General features: G+C 37.9%; 1 protein-coding gene across 1 annotated transcript in view; it reads right to left on the bottom strand.

Annotated features, from left to right (window-relative positions):
• Positions 1-244: 244 nt before the first annotated feature.
• Positions 245-19502, bottom strand: part of SREK1 (splicing regulatory glutamic acid and lysine rich protein 1) — a 39249-nt gene continuing 19991 nt past the window's right edge. The window contains exons 8-12 of the mRNA XM_033086151.2: positions 16554-16673; positions 13824-14339; positions 8041-8136; positions 7433-7568; positions 245-6379 (exon numbers count right to left, since the gene is read on the bottom strand). Coding sequence (XP_032942042.1) covers positions 6230-6379; positions 7433-7568; positions 8041-8136; positions 13824-14339; positions 16554-16673 — 1018 coding nt within the window. The 3' untranslated portion in view covers positions 245-6229. The remainder of the gene's footprint in view (positions 6380-7432; positions 7569-8040; positions 8137-13823; positions 14340-16553; positions 16674-19502) is intronic.

The following is a 19502-nucleotide window of genomic DNA, read 5'->3' as shown; positions in this document are numbered from 1 at the left end:
AAGATTTAGGAGACTCTTCTGTAACTGAACAGTGATGATATATTCAGTTACTTAACTCCTTATCAACTTTTCTGTAACACACTTGTCAATATCAGTAAAACAGACTTAGCTTCAAAGCACTTGTATCTGGGGTAGATAAAGTCTATAAAGGAAAAGAAAAAAGAAAAAATAGAGAAGAGAGAATTGTACAGTCATGTGTTGTAGCTCATCTAAATTTAGTGGAAGTGAGTTTATGACACCATCAGAATTTTGAAAAATGGTTTATTTTTGAAAAGAACAACAATGTAATAGCATTTAACATTTCTTCACGTGTATTTCCATAGTTGCTTCATTAATGCAAAAATATACTCTACCAACATAGCATAAATTTGGTTACCTGCTAATTAAACTTAGAATACCTACAGAGAAGGAAACTAGTATTTTTGTTGCTGTGGTACTTAAGATTCCTCAGGTATACCTGAATCCAGACTGTGTGCAAAATGTATGTAACAAATTAGACACAGTTCCTCTATCAGTTGGGAAAATACCAGAAAGGACCCACTGATAGGCTACATAATCTGTGAATATTAAATTCCTCTCTTTATCTTTCTGGGCCAAATCAGTCATTCCTTTGATTGTTATGTAAATGACTGCTTTTCAAAGTAGCAATTTCTAAGTGGCCCATGATTTACAATCTTCTAAAGTTCAAAATCTCTGCACTAAGGAAAGGACAGAGCAACAACTTCTTCTAAGAAAGCCAGTCAACTGGCAGCCTCACTAAGGATATCAAGAACTACATGAAAGGGAGATGAAATTTTTCTTTTACCATTGCTGATAAGCCTTTCAGGGCAAAAGGCAAATATAGCCTTTTCAATGGAAAAATAATAATCTTTGAATACACTTTGTACACCAAAACTTACTGATCTCACATCAAATTTGAAAATAGATGAATGTAAAAAATGCAACAAATTAAAAAAAAATTAAAAAGTGTAAGCTGAAATTTTCCCAAATATACAAAGAGCTAAAAACCTACTTTTTGCTGTCTATGTTCTCCTCTATTAAGCTCAACAATCTTTAAAACTGACTCGCCATGACAATAAAAAAAAAATTGCCCTTTTGGCTAGTAAGAGTTCACATGCACAGAAAACAAAAAAGCTGAAGTTGGTAGATAGTGTCTCAACTAAAGTATGTACTTAAACAACACAGAATTGAAGTGTTAACAGCTGCATCTCCTCAAACTAGAGGGAAAGTAGCTGCATCCACATATTGAGAAGTTTATTAAGCTGTATTACATTGATGAGAATACAAAAGAAACCCTTGTGCTAACGTGCTCACATCTTGCAATACAGCTTGCCTACAAATGAGGAAGTCCTGAATGAAAAATAAACACTAGCATGCCATGACATTTTTAAACTCTAAAATTAAACAGATGAAAATGTGGTTCTCTTACATTAAAAAAAATCCTTTCATACAGTGCTTTTAGTTTTCAATATCATTTTAATTATACTATTCAGCATATAAAAATAAAGCTAAACTACAAGCTGAAAACTTCTGTTTATGTATTAGCAAACAAATTAAATTTCAAATTCTCTTTAGGCACTAACACTTAATGATATCTACATATATTCAATTCTCCACACTCCAGATACTGGTGAGAAAACTACATCTCTCTGAACTGTCTATTGATTGACATGATTTTAGCCATTTACAGATTTTTCAGCATGTATGCCATTAAGTCAAATTTTCCCTTGCAAAATTATGGTAACATCAAAAGTGATGTCTGATTGCTATAAAATGGAAAGTACCAAGTGGCATATGCCCTAGATAATGACTCAGAGCTCACATCTTTAAGACTGCTTTATCACTATAATGCTATTATCACAGTAACAATTACAAAAGTCAAGATTATTCTGCTTTTTTTTTTCTCTCTAACAATTTATGGGCTCTGATCTCGTTTCACTACAAAAGTGAGGCAGAGATGCTTCAGACCTTGAAGTAGACAATACATATACCACTACAGCATTACTGTTTGCAAGGGTCATACTCATCTATGAAAAATAACTAAATAAGGACTGGCAACACAATATGTATACAATAATCAATATGTATACAATAATTTATAACATACAGGGTAGGCTTTACTTATCTGTTTCTTAGACAAAACAAACAAAAAACCAAACAAAACCACAAACAAAACAGAACAGGTGTTTCCCTAATCTAGTAACTCTTACAAGATAACAATACCAGCTAAGGGCAAAAGAGACAAGTTACTATGTAACAGATCCGAAGAGTTTCAACTTAATTTCAGATATTGCCTTAGATTCACTGGGCCTGAGAACCCTAGCAAGCAATGTAAAGCATGCTACATTCAAATCTAACTGTTAACTTAGTTAAATATGTGGATGCCACAATCCCAGCCAGGTTGGATTAGGACCGGGTCTAGTGTGAGGTGTCTCTGCCCATGGCAGGGGCGGGTGGAACTGGATGATCTTTAAGGGCCCTTCCAAACCTAAAATATTTTATGATTCTCTAATATTGCACAGTATTATTACTGTGTGAGTGATACATGGATGAAAGGAATGCTACTTTGCTGTCACTTGTCAGAAAGCGATAAGCCTTTGGGATACCAGCACCATAAATGGAACTGGAGGGTACACAGCCCATGCTAGAATCCAAGCTGTGCATAGATTGCTATCAGTCCACTAATATAAGCCTAGTTCAGATGTATCTATCTGAAACTGCCATCAAAAAATAGCAGGTGATTACTGAATAGGCAAAAATATCTGACCCATTTCCCAAGTATTCTTCAGATATTTCTAGTTTCTAATCAAGTGCTTTTATAGTCCCTAATTCAAACTCCAACACATGAAAACTAAGAATTCTTTACATACCCTACTACTATTGGTATTTGCAAACAAAATCCCATGCCTCACACCTGTGTAAATCCATTGACTTTGATGAAATCATGTAAGTCACAGTCACCTCTATTTTGAGCTTGACATCATGTTTGATCCACCAAGCCGTTCTGCTACCTTCTTTCAGAATGCAAAGAAAAATCCTGTCTGCTGTCCAGAACTCTCCTGGGAAATGGCTATGGGCACTAATGGAAGCTCATGTTTATATGCTTTATGTGATCTTAACAAGTGACAACGCATAATCACTCTTCTGAGCAATTCACATTTTCAAGTAAGTGCTGATTCAGATGAAACTACATGTAAAACAACACAGTTATCACGAACTACACTGTTCTCAAAACATCTACCCAAGTTAACCCCACTCACAAAGTGCAAAACCTGATCTGACACAGCAGCTCAGCACACAAGCTTGCTAATGATGAAGGCAATGGACTTCCCATGGAAGATGGACAGAGTCAGTGGATGACGCAGTCAGTCATGTAGGAGCAGGCTGGAACTCCATTACTATGCTTTGGTACCAGTTTATAAGTGAGCTACCCTCTGCAGAGATTAGCATATTATAGAGTAATAGTTCTCCAGAAGTGGCTTTTTAGGAACACCCAGTAAGAAGAAATAGATCCTAACTACCTCACAGATCTGCACAGTCTTTATAAAACAAAACCAGAGACACAGTATTTGCAAGAAAATGACTTGAGGAGGGGAGGAAATGCGTGTATTTAGCGGCTGGTTGCTTTGGTTGATTTGTTTCCTTAACAAAAACCAACCAACAAAACCAACCAAACAAAACCCCCCAAAACCCCAAGACACTTTATGTAAGGGAACCATAATTAACATACAATATAACAACGTGCCGCATATAGCCTCACACATGTGATAAGCTAGCTAGCAAGTTAAAGCTGCCATCAACAACTAATAACTTCCAAAAGCATGTTTCTTTAAATGTACACAATCCTTTACATGTTTTATAACTGATATATCATAGAGCTATGCTATTTCAGGATAACAAAACTCAAGAAACCAATCTAATACCAGCTAAAACACGATACACTGAAAGAACTTCAGCTCTTCTCAACAGAGAAATTCAGTTTTTCAAAGAAAACATAAATAATACATGTATGTTTTCACTAATATCCACATTTCAAATGAAAGCAGCTCTATGAATAAGATCAGATGGTCTAAAAATATTCCTTTAATAAGCATGTACCAGCAGAAACATCCCTCTAAAATACTTATTTTATTAGTGAAATGGTACCAAAGATAACAAGTATACAAACAATCTCTTTGCTCTATGCTACTTACACATCATAAATAAGACAGCTGTTGTTGCAAGACACAATCTTTCACAGTCTTCTTGTAAGCATACAGATTTTTTATTCTTTTATCAGAATTAGCCGTTTACCAGCCAACAGCATGTGGCTTAAACATCGCAAAAATGGCTGTTCTATACTTTACATGGTAAAGCATTTTCTGTTGTCTTAAATGTACACAGTGGCAAGAAGATTAAATCTTATAGAAAATGAGGAGTGATTAAGCAGCTTCACAATCAAATTGAATTTCATCACCTTAGGAGTTGGGCAAAGTTTTCATTCTCTGTAATATGCTTCCCGTCCACTGAAAAAATTAACTACGCAGAGGAAAAGTAAAACAAGTAGAAAGCAAATAGCCAATACACTTAGTTTTTTATTTTAACTGAAAGAAATAACACTTCCCATGAGGTAAGGCAATAAAGTAATTTGATTGCATTAAGTTGTAGTAAAAATAATCTATGCGATTTTAAGTATAATTATATCCTAAAAGTGTAACTTATCAGAAATCTCATGTAACCAATTAAATTACTTCAGAAAACAGAAGCCACGTTTTGCCATGACAAAAATACTCGTTGTTCTATTCTTGAATGCTTTCTCCTCAAAAAATGAAAAAAGAATCTCTACTGTGTAAGCCCTATGTAAATTAGAACTTTCTTCCTCAAATTATTTATCCCCCATTTCTTTGCATGCCATTCTTATTACATTGCCCAACAGGTATCAGAGAAAAGAAGAGAGGTAACAATTAAGGCCATCCAAATGTATATTAAATGTCTTAAGGGCTTTCTTTGATGCAGGTGATTAGAGCACACTCTGTATTCAGCTACTACTTTGTACAGTGGTGGTCCCCAAATTACATCTTTTCTCTTATTTATAAATCTCTTCTAAGAATAAAAAATAAAAGCAAAATGGAGCTTCACTATTTTAACAAGTGAATCAAACAACCATTCTGGCAAATCACTTGCATTTTTGTCTACAGTATGGTGGCGGCAAAGTAGCAAGAGAGATCATACAAGATTTAACTGAAAATGTGTAACAGCACACATACATTTCTAGAAAATACCGCATTTTAAGAAGGCACTAAAGCTTCTGCTTGTGCTCCCATATTTTTTTAACAAAAACGGAAAAAATTGTTTTCTTAATGGCACCTGTACTATTTTCAGCTGAACAGACACACTGCAGTACATTGCAAAACAAAGCTGTAAGTTCTGGTATCTCATATAGATGTGCTCACTTCTCTAAGGACAAAGAAAACAACTAAACAAAACAACTCCAAAATAACCCTGTAAGCTAACCTAACATCTATAACATGGCAATGTTCCTTCTAGGAACAGAAAAAGCGCATGCATTATTCAAATACTTGAAAAGAAATATTAATTTGAGGGATATTAGTAAGAAATTATTTTAAATAATAAACCCTAAGAATCTCAAGCAGTGAGCAAATGAAAAACATACTAATCTGTCAGTATTTAACATAAGAACAGTAAAACTGTATTTAAGTTTAAATCCCCTTTCCCTACAGTTGTCATCTACAAGGAAAGAAAGTGTGTATATTTATGCACCATTTTCAAGCACATCAAACAGCACACATTAAAGTTTCTGTGGATCTTTTAACCTACAGGGCAAAACAATACAAAAGTCATCAACAAGCAGTATAATAAACAACCTTCAATGCATATCTTCAGCTTTTTTTTTGGGAAGTACAGGTTTACATCTTTCATTTCTACTTATTTGTAACAGCTTATAGCAAAACTTAACACAAATAATTTTACAAGCACAGCCATCGTGGAAATGCATGGATTTTCAGAGATGAATAGTTCTGATGGCATCTGCCTTTTCATGGTATTAACTACTGGTCTGTGTTTCTCTTGCTTTACAGCAAGAAGACAACAAAGCTATCACAAGAATTGGAGGAGCTACTAGTACTATCAACACGTTCAGGTTGATTGCTTTGACACTTTCTTCCTCATTTTGGGAAATAAAACGCTTTGGATTTCATTCCTTAGTTGAATTAGAAGTCCATTCTTTGTTTTAAACCTCTTCCATTTTAATTGAGAGGTTTTCTTCATTTGGTTGACAGTTCCCATTCTGCTGTAGCTTGACTTCATCTGTCCTTTGTGTATCTCTATTGTCTACTTCCTTGTCAGTTTCTGAATTCTGATCTTCTTTATTATCTTTGTCCTACCAAAGATAAAAATATTTGACAACAAAATAATATTCTTAGCATTATAGGCTGTGACTTCCAACCAACTCTCAGTAATTTTATTGTTTCAATTTTTGCATGTAAATCTTGTAGCCACAAATTTTAGAATAGAGGTGTGAGTTTCTTTGCCCCTCACCCTTTTAAAAAATAAGCTTTCCTTTCAGTTGGCTGAAGTCCGGCAATTGTAACAACCCCTCACCTAAGAAACTATGCCATTAAGTGACCTATTAACTATAATAAAGCAATATATAAGTTACAGAACAAGTAGCACCATGTAACATATCAGAAACAGCTCTAGAAATTAAGATGTCACCAACACTTTTCAAATAGAACAGGACTAAGTTTTTTCTTTCTTATTTTTTGTCAGGTATATAATGCATTTTAAAGAGAGTTATTGGGTAAGATACTTACTCAAGCATTTGAACAGTCACCTAAACCAGCTGAATTTAGAACAGCTGAATAATTCTGAGCACAAAAACTACTCTTTAAAGATGTGCTGCTGTTCAAATTCTAAGATTAAATAATTTGAAGATGCTTAATTTCTTCTATTCTGCAGGGTAAAATCCTATAACATTCTTACACAACCTTACTCATATAGAATCCAGATATATATACAGACCAGGACCAAATAAATGAGGTAGAGTTTGAACTGCATAGTGAGAGTTTATTTAGAAAGTAATCTTTCAGTGTGACAGACAAACCATCCCTGAACATTGCTTGTCAGTCAATGGTGTGCCTGCTGCTAAAAGTAGGGAGCCAGGCAAGTCCTAATACAGGGCATGCAACACGAAAGAGAAACAAGGTGTATCTGTAACCTAAGCACACAAACTCCGACAGGTCAACTGAAATTCAAATATGTAGACTTAAACTGGACTGCTAACCCCAACTGGAAAATACTAACCTCAAATGGCACTAATTTGGTAAGGAACAGGAGAAAAAGGGAGCAGCAAAAGAGAGAGAAAGTAAAGAGAATTTCAATAATGGCTTCACTACCACTTCATTCTGCTAATCACCTGGTCACACAAACTTACCTTTAAAGCAGTGGTGCTTTTGTCAGATTTCTCCTTTCCTTCTTTTTCTTTACTACTTTTTTTCTTGGAAGTGGAGCGTTCTCTTTCTCTTCTTTCATTATTTGTATCTCTTTCTCTTTTTTTTTCTTTCTTGTTTCTGTTTCAGAAATTTTTTATTCAAATTAAGATTTGATCCAACTACAACAACCTTCAAACTTTTTGACTGCAAACTAAACCCCCAGCATGGACTTTCAAAAAACATCCGAAAAAGTAACAAAAAAACCCTTTGCAAAGACAATAGGATTTTTTTGGCTGAAGAGAGCTTAACAGTGCAATATGACCACTACACACTGTATTTGCAAAGAAAAAAATTTATCTGTGTCAGATGAAGAGGTTCTATTGATTTGAAGCAATTTGCGATGTTGACTGATTTGAAACCATGTCATTGAAAGAATACCAGAGTTCAAACGGGTTAAGTTTTGAGTTAGTTTCAATTTAAAACTGAATCAAACTGACCAACCAAAACCATATGACATTAGTGCAAAGGCAGTAAAACAGTGAAATTACTATGAATTCTTCCTTCTTCCTTCTTTACTGATCATTAACTTCTGTGTTTACATGAAACTGACCTTCTTGGAGAAGGAGTTCGTGAAGACTTTCTTTTTGCTGTTTTGGATGTTTTAGGAGATTTGGAGGGACTTCTGCTCTTCCTTTTACGCCTTTCTCTACAGGACCAAGAAATTCAATATCATCAAAAGTCAAAAATAATAAATTCAAAGAAGATAAAAAGAGAAAGCTCTTACAATGATCTAACATATCCACTGAATGTGACAGTCTAGATTGCCAACCAAATATGAACTGTACAAACAAAAAAAATAATTATATGTTTCAGTTTAGTGGGAACTACAAGGCTTAAGTAGGGGGAAAAAAGGGCCCTTTCAATTTCTTTTTAATCCTTATATGCTTGATAACAATGAAAACATACTGAATTTGGTAACACTGTATCATTTTAGAGTTTCTTCAGTCAGGAAAATAACTCAATTGAATGAAGAGCAATGTTAAGACAAAAGACGCAACTTTTGAGCAATATGAATTTCAAAACATAACATTACAACCTGAAGATCACTGCAACTTCAGTTTAACCTGACTGAAATTTAATTCCTAAATATATGAGCTAGAATTAGTTGGTTTGGAAGAAAACAGTGCAAAATGAAGCCCAAGTTGTTGCCAAAGTCTGAATAAATAAGATTGTTTTTCTAGTGGTCCTTGCTTAGCAAACAGAATAATATCATTCTGTAACACACAGAAGAGCTTGAAGTGTTTTACAAAAAACTGCTGTTTTACATAGCTAAATGGACTTTTCCTGAAGTTGCCATTATGGAGTATGATCTTGAATACAACAAAACAAGAAATAACAGGTCGTTTATACTGAGGGACATGTTAAATTAATGTAGAAACTGAGCCAGTTAAAATTGCAGAACCCATCTGTCAAAATAAGATTTTTTTTTGGTATCAATTCTTTGTAAAGCAGGAAAAGTAGATTGGAAGAAAAACTGAAAAAGAGGGAAGTTTAAAACTTACTTCTAGAAACAGCAAAAAAGATACATTTATGGATAACAGCTTCTACAATTTGTGAATATTAAAATTTTCAATATTTAGAGAAGAAATCAACAGTTATTAGATGAGTAGCAAAAGGACACAATAAATTATAGCCAGCATCACCATACAGATCTCTGACAATACCATCTATTGTGACTGTCCTGATTTTGGCCAGGATAATTTTCTTTCTAGTAACCAGAACAGTGCCGTTTTTTTGGTTCAGTATGAGAATGATGTTCATAATACACTGATATTTTAGTTGTTACTTACCCTTAAATCAAGGAATTTTGTTTCCCATGCTCTGCCAGCAAGCAGGTATGCAAGATACTGGGAGGGAGCATGGCCAGAAGAGCTGACCCAACTGGCCAAAAGTCAGTGAGGGACGAGCAATTGTCAAGCGTATCACTTGTGTATTTTGGGCTTGAATACACTCTGCCCTTTCCATTACAATTATTACTGTTACTATGATTATTTTATTTTCAATTTCAATTACTAATGTGCTCTTCCCTCAACTCTCAAAACAGAGCCTGGCAGAGCATGACAAAATTGAACAAGGAAGGGATTGGCAAGAAAACAAAAGAAGTAAAAAACTGTCGTGGTTTAATCCCAGATGACAACTAAATCCTGAGTGGTATTTGCACATTCCCTGCCTCCTTTAGCCCCCTTTGCCCTCAACCTCCATACCCCCACCTCACCAGAAGTGGAGAATAAGCAGGTAAAAAAGGAAAACTCCAGCACCATACCAAGCTGCTAGTGAGAAATTTAATTCTCTTTCAATCAAAACCAAGACAGTGACCTCCTGAAGCTGCACAGGGTAAGATTTCTGAAGTATTTTGTTCAGCAAGCTTTTATCTTTGATGAACAAAAATATAAAATGGCCTCAAAATCGTGGAGTAAATAACAATAGTCATTTATTTTGAACATCTCCAAACTGATCATCACCTTTATTTAATTGAGGATACTGGAAATCGATTATTCTCTCTCAGTGCTGTCACTTCAGCTACACTGAGTACACTTCCACTTAATTTTGCTTTCCAGCATACGTAACTGCAAACCAAGTGCTTCAGCAATTGTGTTCAAACTAGAAACTGCTTATTCATTAAATTTTATTTTCAGTTTCTGCTTTTCTTATTTCAAGTTGAAGAATTATAACTGTGTCTCACTGCATTTGCTCCCATCTCTATTACATTCATACACAAAAAAGATTTTTGTGCATCCGTTACATTAAATCTCTTACACAATGCTAACACAGCAAAATTTAAGAAAAACAAGTTCTGAATACTTTGATAGTGATCCCACGTCTCTTAATTATGCACAGAAATAAATTCTGCATATCGTCTGGTGCTATTGGCTCTGCTAGCCTGTAAGATGCTCCTTTTCCAACTGATTTCTCTTCTCCAGGTCTGTCTCTTCTTTCAGCTAGGAATTACAAATAACCATCTTATTTCCAGTACTTGCAAGCATGCCTGTTAGCAAAGCAAGGTCAGCTCCCATCTAGTTTTTAGAAGGTCCTGTATGTCCTATTCCACCTTCACCTCTTCTCCAATAAGATTACTATCTACCCAATATTTTTACATTTACATTTTACATAATCAGCAGTCATCTGCTGTACTAAAATTCAGGCAACTGAAATGCCTATCTGTTGAATAATCTTCACTGGAAAGGTCAGCAACCATGTCAACTATGCAAGGTCCATCACCCAAAAAAGACCCCTAATATAACCCAAATTATTCATAATTACTTTTCAGAGAGCAATGACATTACTAAGGCTGGAAAAACCCTCTGAAGATCACTTAGTTCAACCTATTCATTCCCCACCCTACAAGAGGGTCAATCACAGTAGGTTATTAAGGGCCATATCCAGCCAGCTTTTTGGACGAAGGAGACAATCCCTTGAAGTAACTGGTTCCAGTTTGCCCAGTAAAACTACAATTTCAACACTACGAAAAAAACCCCCTCCATTTCCTATAGGTCAATATGTACCTGTCACCTCTTAATTGTCATAGGCTTCCACTGGCCCTGTCTTCTCCATGTTCTTATCAGATACTCATACGTATTGGTAAGATGCTCCTCAGCCTTCTCTTGTAATGGGAAGCCCAGAACAGGCTTCTAAAAGAGGGAAATAATTACCTTTCCTGACCTACTCACAAACATTGCTAGTTTTCTTGGCTGCAAGGACCTGCCAGCCAGCCTTCCAGTTAGTGAATCCCCATGCTATACTGGTGCAATGGCATTATTCCTTCTCAGGTCCAGGACTTGTCCTTTCTCTTTGTTCAACTCCACAAAATGACTACCAGTCCATTTCTCCCATTTGCTGAGGTTTCTCTAAATGGCAGATCAGCCTTCCCCCACATCCTCCGTTGTTTGGAAAGCTACAAAGGATGCTCTCTGTCCCACTGTCTAAGCCCCTGAGAATGACATTCCCCAGCAGTGGCCTCTGAATTGCCACTCTAAGCATAGTTATATGTGAAGAAAAAATTGTAAATCCATACTAATAAGTGTATTTTCTCATCATTCAGCTTCAGAAGAACACTGCCCTTGTTTAACAATATCTGTATCATACCAAAGCGCAGTTTTGTACTTTGACTGCACTGGAAGAAATGCACTGATTTTCACAAGAATACTTTGCTCAAGTACATGATATTGGAGCGTTCCCATAGTGTTTTCTTAACTAATAAGATTCCTAAGCGGGGAACAAAATTATTGCAAACTAGAGTATGAGTTTTTGGTAACACCCAGCTAACTAACCAAACTTGCTATTTGGCACTAGACACCAAGGTTCCTATATAAGCTACATATTATGAAGTCCTTATACGTTTTTCTGCACGTATCCAATTCAACACCCTGAGGCCTATGGGGTGAAAAAATGGTTTCAAAGCTGATGGAAGTATCTCTGTGTGGGCCTTCCACTAATTTAAATAGGATGCTGCATATGCTTACAGAAGAAACAACGTTTTGCCTATAAACCTCATAACAAATGCAATGTTCAGAAACTATTAAACCCTTTTTTGCCGTCTACGGACCCTGAACTGAAGAATTTTGAGGACTAGAGGAATTCTGCTTTTGTCTAGTGAAATTATTACAATAGGTAGAGCTTGTCCAATTCATTCAGCATTTCATTATCTTAAGATTACAAATATAATTTGGCATTTAAATCTGAGACAATACTGATTTCCCTAATTCCTGTTGTAACAGAAAGGACCTTGCTTCTAAACTACAGTAATTTCACAAATACAAGTCGCACCATTTTCACCAAAATTTTGGTGGAAACCCAGAAGTGCGGCTAGTACTCCGGGGTGGCTAATATATTAACAATATTCTAAAAGCTGCCAACATGGAAGTGAGAGCCCGCAGCAGCCCCAAGCCAAGCTGGAGCCCGGCCAGCCGCGGCAGAGGTGGGAAAGCCTGGTAGAGGTGGGGCCAGCAGTGAAGGGGGCGGGCGGCAGAGCCTGGGCCAGCAGCGTGGGGCAGTGGGGGCGGAAGAGCCCAAGCCAGCAGCGCAGGGAAGCCCAGCAGAACCAGGGCTAGCAGTGCAGGGGAGCCCAGCAGAACCGTGGCTAGCAGTGCGGGGGAGCCCGGTGGCGCAGGGGAGCATGGCAGAAGTGGGAAGCCCGGCAGCGCAGGGGAGCCCAGCAGAACTGGGGCCAGCAGTGTGGGGGAACCTGACAGTGCGGGGGCCTGCAGTGCCGGCCAGGGTGAGCAAACACAGTGGTGGTGCAGGTGGTGGGGGGGTGAGCGAGCCTCGTGGCGGCAGCGGCAGCACCTCCCGGCCGGCCTCAAGTGGCCTCGCTGAGCCGTAGCGCTGAGCTGGGCCACCCAGCCCCATCGGCAACCATGAGCGGGCCGAGCCTGCCTGGTCCCGCCCCAAGCCAGTAAACCCCGCTATGCGGCGATTCTGTTACTAATTGGCAAATTTGTGAAAGTTGCACACGGATCCTCGCTACGAATGAAAGTGCGGCTAATATTCGGGTGTGGCTTTTTTATTGACAAAGACATCAACGTTGTTGACGCACCGGAAGTGCGGCTTATACTCCGTGCAGCTTGTATTCGTGAAATTACTGTAATTTAGCTGCAACGCTTTTAGAATATGTCTAAGTTTGCTTACAGAGATGAATTTTACTCTAACAGCCTCTTTCTGAGGTAATGAATTTATCCAGACTTCCTGCCAGTTAAGCTCCCTTCAGAGCCAAAACCAACAGCTGCATTAACTTTACTGTTTTCCTGTTTATTGTCAAGAGTGTTAAGAAATGTTACTTTCAAGTTACACCTGGACATGTCAGATAAACAACGTATCTGTCTCTTCCAAATGAGATTCCTTCACCTTGTGAAAAGCTAGCCAGCCAAGCCACAAACTTGCTTCCAGCAGCTCACCAGCCTTCCAGCCAAAGAGAGGCAACTATTAAAAAACAACCATTTGCAAGATCTACAGACCAAAATGTTGCAGTATGTAAGTAATGAAAGGACTACACAATAGTGACGCAAACTTTCATCAGGGCAAAGATGATGTGTGTGATGTTGGTCAGAACTTCTGGCTTTCTGTAACATACAGAAATGGCACATGAATCATCTGATTACTGTCCTCAAGGTTTATATAATATGGTTATGTTAAAGCCAAGCATCAACAAGAAACTCTGTTTCTATCAGACATGATATAGAGCTTTTTATAACAGACGTTACTTTAAAGGAAAATCTACAAAACATAAATAATACAAATTTATTTAGCAAGAGAAATCAATACATAAAAATTAGGATGGTGCCTCACTGATCTGACAAGTCAAAAAGAAAAAACAAGCATGAAAAATTCTAAACAAACCTGCTGGAGCTACGAGATCTTCTTGAAGAGCTATAGCTTCTTGGGGGAGTTCTGGATCTCTTATCTTTCTTCTTTTTATCATCTCTCTCTTTTTCTCGCTCCTTCTCCTTATCCCCATCTTTTTCCTTTTCTTTGTCTCTGTCCTTTTCTTTGTCCCCTCCTTTGTCCTTATCTCCCTCCTTGTCCTTAATTTTCTCTCTGTCCTTCTCTCCTTCTTTCTCAGTATCTTCTTTTTCTTTGCTCTGATCTACCTCTTCCTTGTCTTTTTCCTTATCTTTTTCCTTTTCCCTGTCCCTATCTTTATCCTTGTCCCTGTCTTTGTCTCGCGCTCTCTCTCTATCTTTGCTTCGCTCTTTATCTCTCTCCTTGTCCTTCTCCCTATTTCTCTCTTTATCTCGCTCTCTTTCCCTGTCTTTGTCTCGATCCCTATCCTTCTCCTTGTCTCGGTCTCTGTCTTTCTCTTTTTCTTTGGCCTTTTCTTTTTCCTTGATCTTTTCTTTGTCTCTTTTCTTGTCCCTGTGAAAAGCCAAACACAAACCCATTAATTCATCTTTGAACTTTCCAATTAAAATTACAACTAACTTTTTAGTATACATCAAGATAAAGTGTGTGTCTCTGTAGAAAAATAGTAATTATTCAATATTTTAATTTTTCACTCCTGTTCAAAATGAGGGAAAGCTACATATAGCCAGGAAATACATAGCTGGAGAAGGGGAGGCCAAAACCAAACCAAAATACTGTCTTCCAAGTGGTGCTACTATGTTTGGAGAGAATGCTTCTCTTCACCTCACCGTTACATAATTATGCACATATAAATTTTCTACACTTTGTCAGGAGACAAACTCTACAATCTGTAAATCCACTTTTTTCTAAAAATGTACCCACATAAAATTAATCACTGCCAAATGAATAATGACAGTTGACTGACAGAAGTCTTTAAATTCTACAGTTTTCTTTCACAGAGATATCCTTGAACTGCCTGGAAGGCCAACAACACTTAATACATAGAAATAAGAAGAAAACATGGACAAAATGTGACCATATTCCCTTAAAAGGCAAATATAAAATCAAAATTCAATCAAGACAATTTAACCATCTGCAATGTGATTAGGAATTTGAAAATTGCTGAAAAATGCTAATACAGTAAAAACAGCGGAAAGAAAAACAGCTTCTTCGGGACAAGAAGTATGATACATGTTCATAAAAAGAACACCAAGGAAAATTCCATCTGATGCTCAAGTCATCGAGTCAAACAAAAACTAACTAGCTAACAACTTTAGTTGGAAGATTACATTTTAGTAAAAAACTATTGGAAAATACAAGACTCCATCTTTCCTCTCTAGTATAGAGAGACATAATGAAAGAACAATTGTTCAGAGAAACAAGAGAAAGAGGCAGAGAAGAAATTGATTAGCAGGTCTTATTATGTCAATAAGAACCAGACAGAAGTTACTTGGTAATGGTTTCTATTCTAGATTTTTACAGATTCTAAAAGAGACTCATTCACACATGAAAGGTCCTAAGCACTCAAACTTTTCTCAAAAAGAAGTGTTTGGCTGCATCTTCATCTCAATTGCAAATAAACAGACTGTTGTATGCCCTATGATCTGTCCACTTTGATACCCATAAGGTTCTGTAAAGTACTTTTTTAGGAATCTCAGAGATGGAATGTAACATCATAAAGATGAAGCAACGCACAGTCTCCACAACATCAGCCTTACAGGAACTCAAGAAATGTCTTCTAGTTAATTTATCACAGAGATTTCATGGACTTTCCCCTTCCAATGAGCAGATGTCTCAAGAAGCTCCAGAAAACAGAAACAGAGAATCAAAAGGATCAATCAATAAAACTCAGCTAGCTATGCAGCCTAGTTTTGTTTCAGCTAGCTATGCAGCCTAGTTTTGTTTCCACAAAGGTCCACAGATCTGCAGTTCTCGCTCCTACAACAAAACTTATCTCACAGAAAAAGAGGCAGCTGCACAACATAAGTACAACTATCCCTTTAAATAAATCAGGAGAATTACAGAAATGAAACTAAGAACATATCTGGATTTCTATTCATGAAGCTGTTTTCACAGGCACTTTTAGTTTGAGCTTATTCACTACTTCATCTCTCAAAAAATTATGCTATGATCTTATTAGAATTTTACAGTTTAGTAATTAGATGATCAGACAAAAATAAACTAGATAAAATGCACACATATTACATCCTGAAATACATATATGCCATACAACCAACACATGCATTTGTTCCTGCTGTTTGACGTATTATAAAGTCAGAGATGAAAACAAAAGGTCATACACCAGAACCTTATACGTGCTCTCACGATACAGGGTCAACATCAGTCTAAATTCGACCTTCTCAACAGAGACATATCAAACAAGCATTATCCATTCCTTTGTGGGTTCACAAGATAAAGAGGATGTTCCTTAACTCTGGGTTGTAGTCTGACAAAATTACTTTTTTCAGTCAGTTTGGATGTTAGTATAAAGTTCAGGTGTCTCAGTGTGATCATTTAACCCCTGGAGGTACCATACAGGCTACAAGAAAGATAATTAACTCTATCCTAGCCAAGACCACTATACTCAGTATTAAAGTTTGCTTTCTGTCCTTTTTTCCCACAAATGACACTCCACCCTTTATGGTCACCTAAAAGGTTTGTTAATTTTTTTCTTTCAAAAACTCTGTATTTATGAGCTAACAGTACCATTTGTGGAACAGAACTCACCGAGAACGAGAGCGACTTCTGGATTTCCGTCTTTCTGTAGACCTAGATCGTTTTTTCAGGGGACTTCTGGATCTGCGTCTGTCCTTATGTCTTGAGAGAGATCTGTTGCCAGACCTGCTTCTAAACGAAGAATGCCAGAAGAAAAATATTTTAATATGGAAACTTCATACAAATGAAGTCAACCAACAAAATGACAGTATACACGTGTTGTGTCACCACATAGTATTGTACGACATGCCAAAAAATCAAACCTTAATAACATACAGTCTGCAAAGGTTTTTGCAAATATGGATACTTTTGCTTCACTGGGTGTACATGCTCTACTTTGAAACCATTTAAATTATACCAGTGTTTCATAATAATCTCCGTGAATCTGGAAAATATAAGTTAACATAATTTACAACAGTTGTCCTTACGAAATGATACTGCATAAAATCTGATTGACAGTTTCTAGCAGACTGTAAAAATAATGTTACATTTTATTTCCTTTCCAGGCCCAGTCACTTACTGATGTCTTAGTCATCAAAGATGACTTCGGTTGTAACAATCTTTTTGCTCTCCATCCTTATAATTTAAACTCATAAAAAACCCTGATGATCTGTGGTGCAGCTTTTGATCAAGTTACCTTACCAGATAAAAAGATCTATTAGTATGGATTTCAGTTGCAATTAAAGTGCAGATACTCTGATTTAAAAAATACATTTTAAAAAAAAGTCTTAGGTAGATTTCATGAAGAAAACAGCACTTAAAATTTTGTTTCCAAACTACTCCCTATTTTTGGAAGACCCTTTTCCCCAGGAAAGCAAAAATAAAAAGATGTATTCGCACATTAAGTTTCAAAAAAACACATCATTGGATACTTTGCTTCACAAGGCACCATGAAGTTTAATTTACCACAGACAGAAAGATCACCTATATTACTCAATAAAACCTGAAGAACTGCGAGTAGAAAAATGAATAGCTGCACCTACCTTCCACAGCTCAATACACACAGCATAATGATGTCTTAGGATTTTAGCTTTGATATTTCGCATACGTTTGTAATCCTGCAATTCTTTAGTGTATAACTCCATATACAGTAGTAGCTACTACTTTCCAATTTTTATCAGACGAAACAATTCCTCTCTAGGTCTGGAAACCAAGGACACCTTACTTTCTCAAGCCCCGAGAAATGTACACAAAAGTGAGTTTGAGGGGAGAGCAAACTTGGGGTAAATGACTTCATTAACTGAAGCTGTAATTGGAGATTAAACACCAATATGCAAATGAACCAAACTTACAAAAATATGAAAACCCATGACCCATGGTCCATTTTGGGTGTAATCCCTGGGGGGGAACTTTGCCTGCCCTAAATGTCCTTGAAGGTCCTTCAATAAATGTAACCGCTTTTCATTTCTCTTATTTTTGTCTGGTCTCTGTTTTTAGGTAGTCCCAAAAGGCATCAGCAATATATACCAAGAAAAGGGGAAGCCATTTTTTACCTATATCTTTGTTCTCCTAATCAGCAAGGAAATACAAACCAACTGCAAGGCAAATTAATTACAACTGAACCAAAGCACAACCTTCGATAAATTTTATGTCACAGAGATGAAAATAATGTTCTATAAAACAGAAAAGTAGTAAGGATAGATACAGTAATTTCACGACTACAAGGCGCACCCTTTTGACTAAAATTTTCCCTCAAACCCGGAAGTGCACCTTATAGTCCGGTGCGCCTTATCTGATGTACAAAGTTGCGAAATTTGCCAAACTGGAAGTGTGAGCTGTGAGCCGTGGGGGGAGCCGGAAGTGCCAAGGCAGCTGGCTGGGGGTGGCCCCTGCCAGGTGGAGGCGGGCCAGGGGGCCCACGGCACCGCCCCTCTCAGGTTCAGGCAGTCCCAGGAGCCCGTGGCTGCTGGGTGAATGCCGCCCAGGGGGCCCACGGCACCCGCCTTCCCGGGTCCAGGTAGTCCCGGGAGCCCATGGCTGCCGCGTGAATGCGGGCTAGGGGGCCTGCGGCACCCCCGCTCCTGGGTCCAGGCAGTCCCGGGGGCCATGGCTGCCGGATGAAGGCGCCCAGGGGGCCCGCGGCACCCGCCTTTCCGAGCCCAGGCAGTGCTGGGGGCGCATGGCTGCCAGGTGAATGCCACCCAGGGGGCCCGTGGCACGCCCCTTCCCGGGTTCAAGCAGTCCCGGGGGCCCATGGCTGCCTGGTCCAGGGGGGCCCGGTGGCTTGCAGCACCGCCCCTGCCAGGTGGAGGCGGGCCCAGGGGCCAATGGCTGCCGGGTTGAGGCAGGGCCTCGGCCAGCAACTGCGCGGGGTGAGCTGGGGGCGGAGCCTCGCTGCAAAAAAAAAAAATGCGCCTTATAGTCCGGTGCGCCTTATCTGATCTACAAAGTTGCAAATTTTGCCGACTCGGGGGGGGCGCCTTATAGTCCGGTGCACCTTATGGTCGTGAAATTGCTGTAATTTTTATGGATGAAGCTGCCTTAACAAATCAGATTGCCTTTTTTACAGCATGTCCTCAAAACCAACAGTAGCAATATTAAACACTTTAACAAAACATAATAAAATATAGTAACTAACATTTGTGTGAAGAACATGCTTTCCACATTTAAAAAAAGGAAAAGCTTATCCTCTAAAATTCCACTTGGTTTGTGCCAATACAAGATAGTACCGAAATTACTGCATTGTTACACAAAAAACAGTTTGTTTTTCAGTTATGCCTTGAGTTAGGGACACAGTAGAGAAGCAAGCAATAAAGAAGTGACCAAATGACCCTTCTTGTATTGAAAAGCTACATAACATTTTGAAGGCATTAGAATGTATCATTTCCTGCTATTGCAAAAGTGAAGCTTGCCTTTGTGTCATACTTATTTGATAGTATAATTGGTAACTCCCACTCACCAGATTTTCTGTATTTAAAAGTACCCTAGTAGCCTTGTTTAGAATGAAAGAATGCATCAGAG

The sequence above is a fragment of the Catharus ustulatus genome, chromosome Z, assembly GCF_009819885.2.
Source record: "Catharus ustulatus isolate bCatUst1 chromosome Z, bCatUst1.pri.v2, whole genome shotgun sequence".
Classification (NCBI taxonomy): domain Eukaryota; kingdom Metazoa; phylum Chordata; class Aves; order Passeriformes; family Turdidae; genus Catharus; species Catharus ustulatus.
Note: the sequence above shows the minus strand (reverse complement) of the source record. Positions and strands in the feature narration are given on the sequence as shown.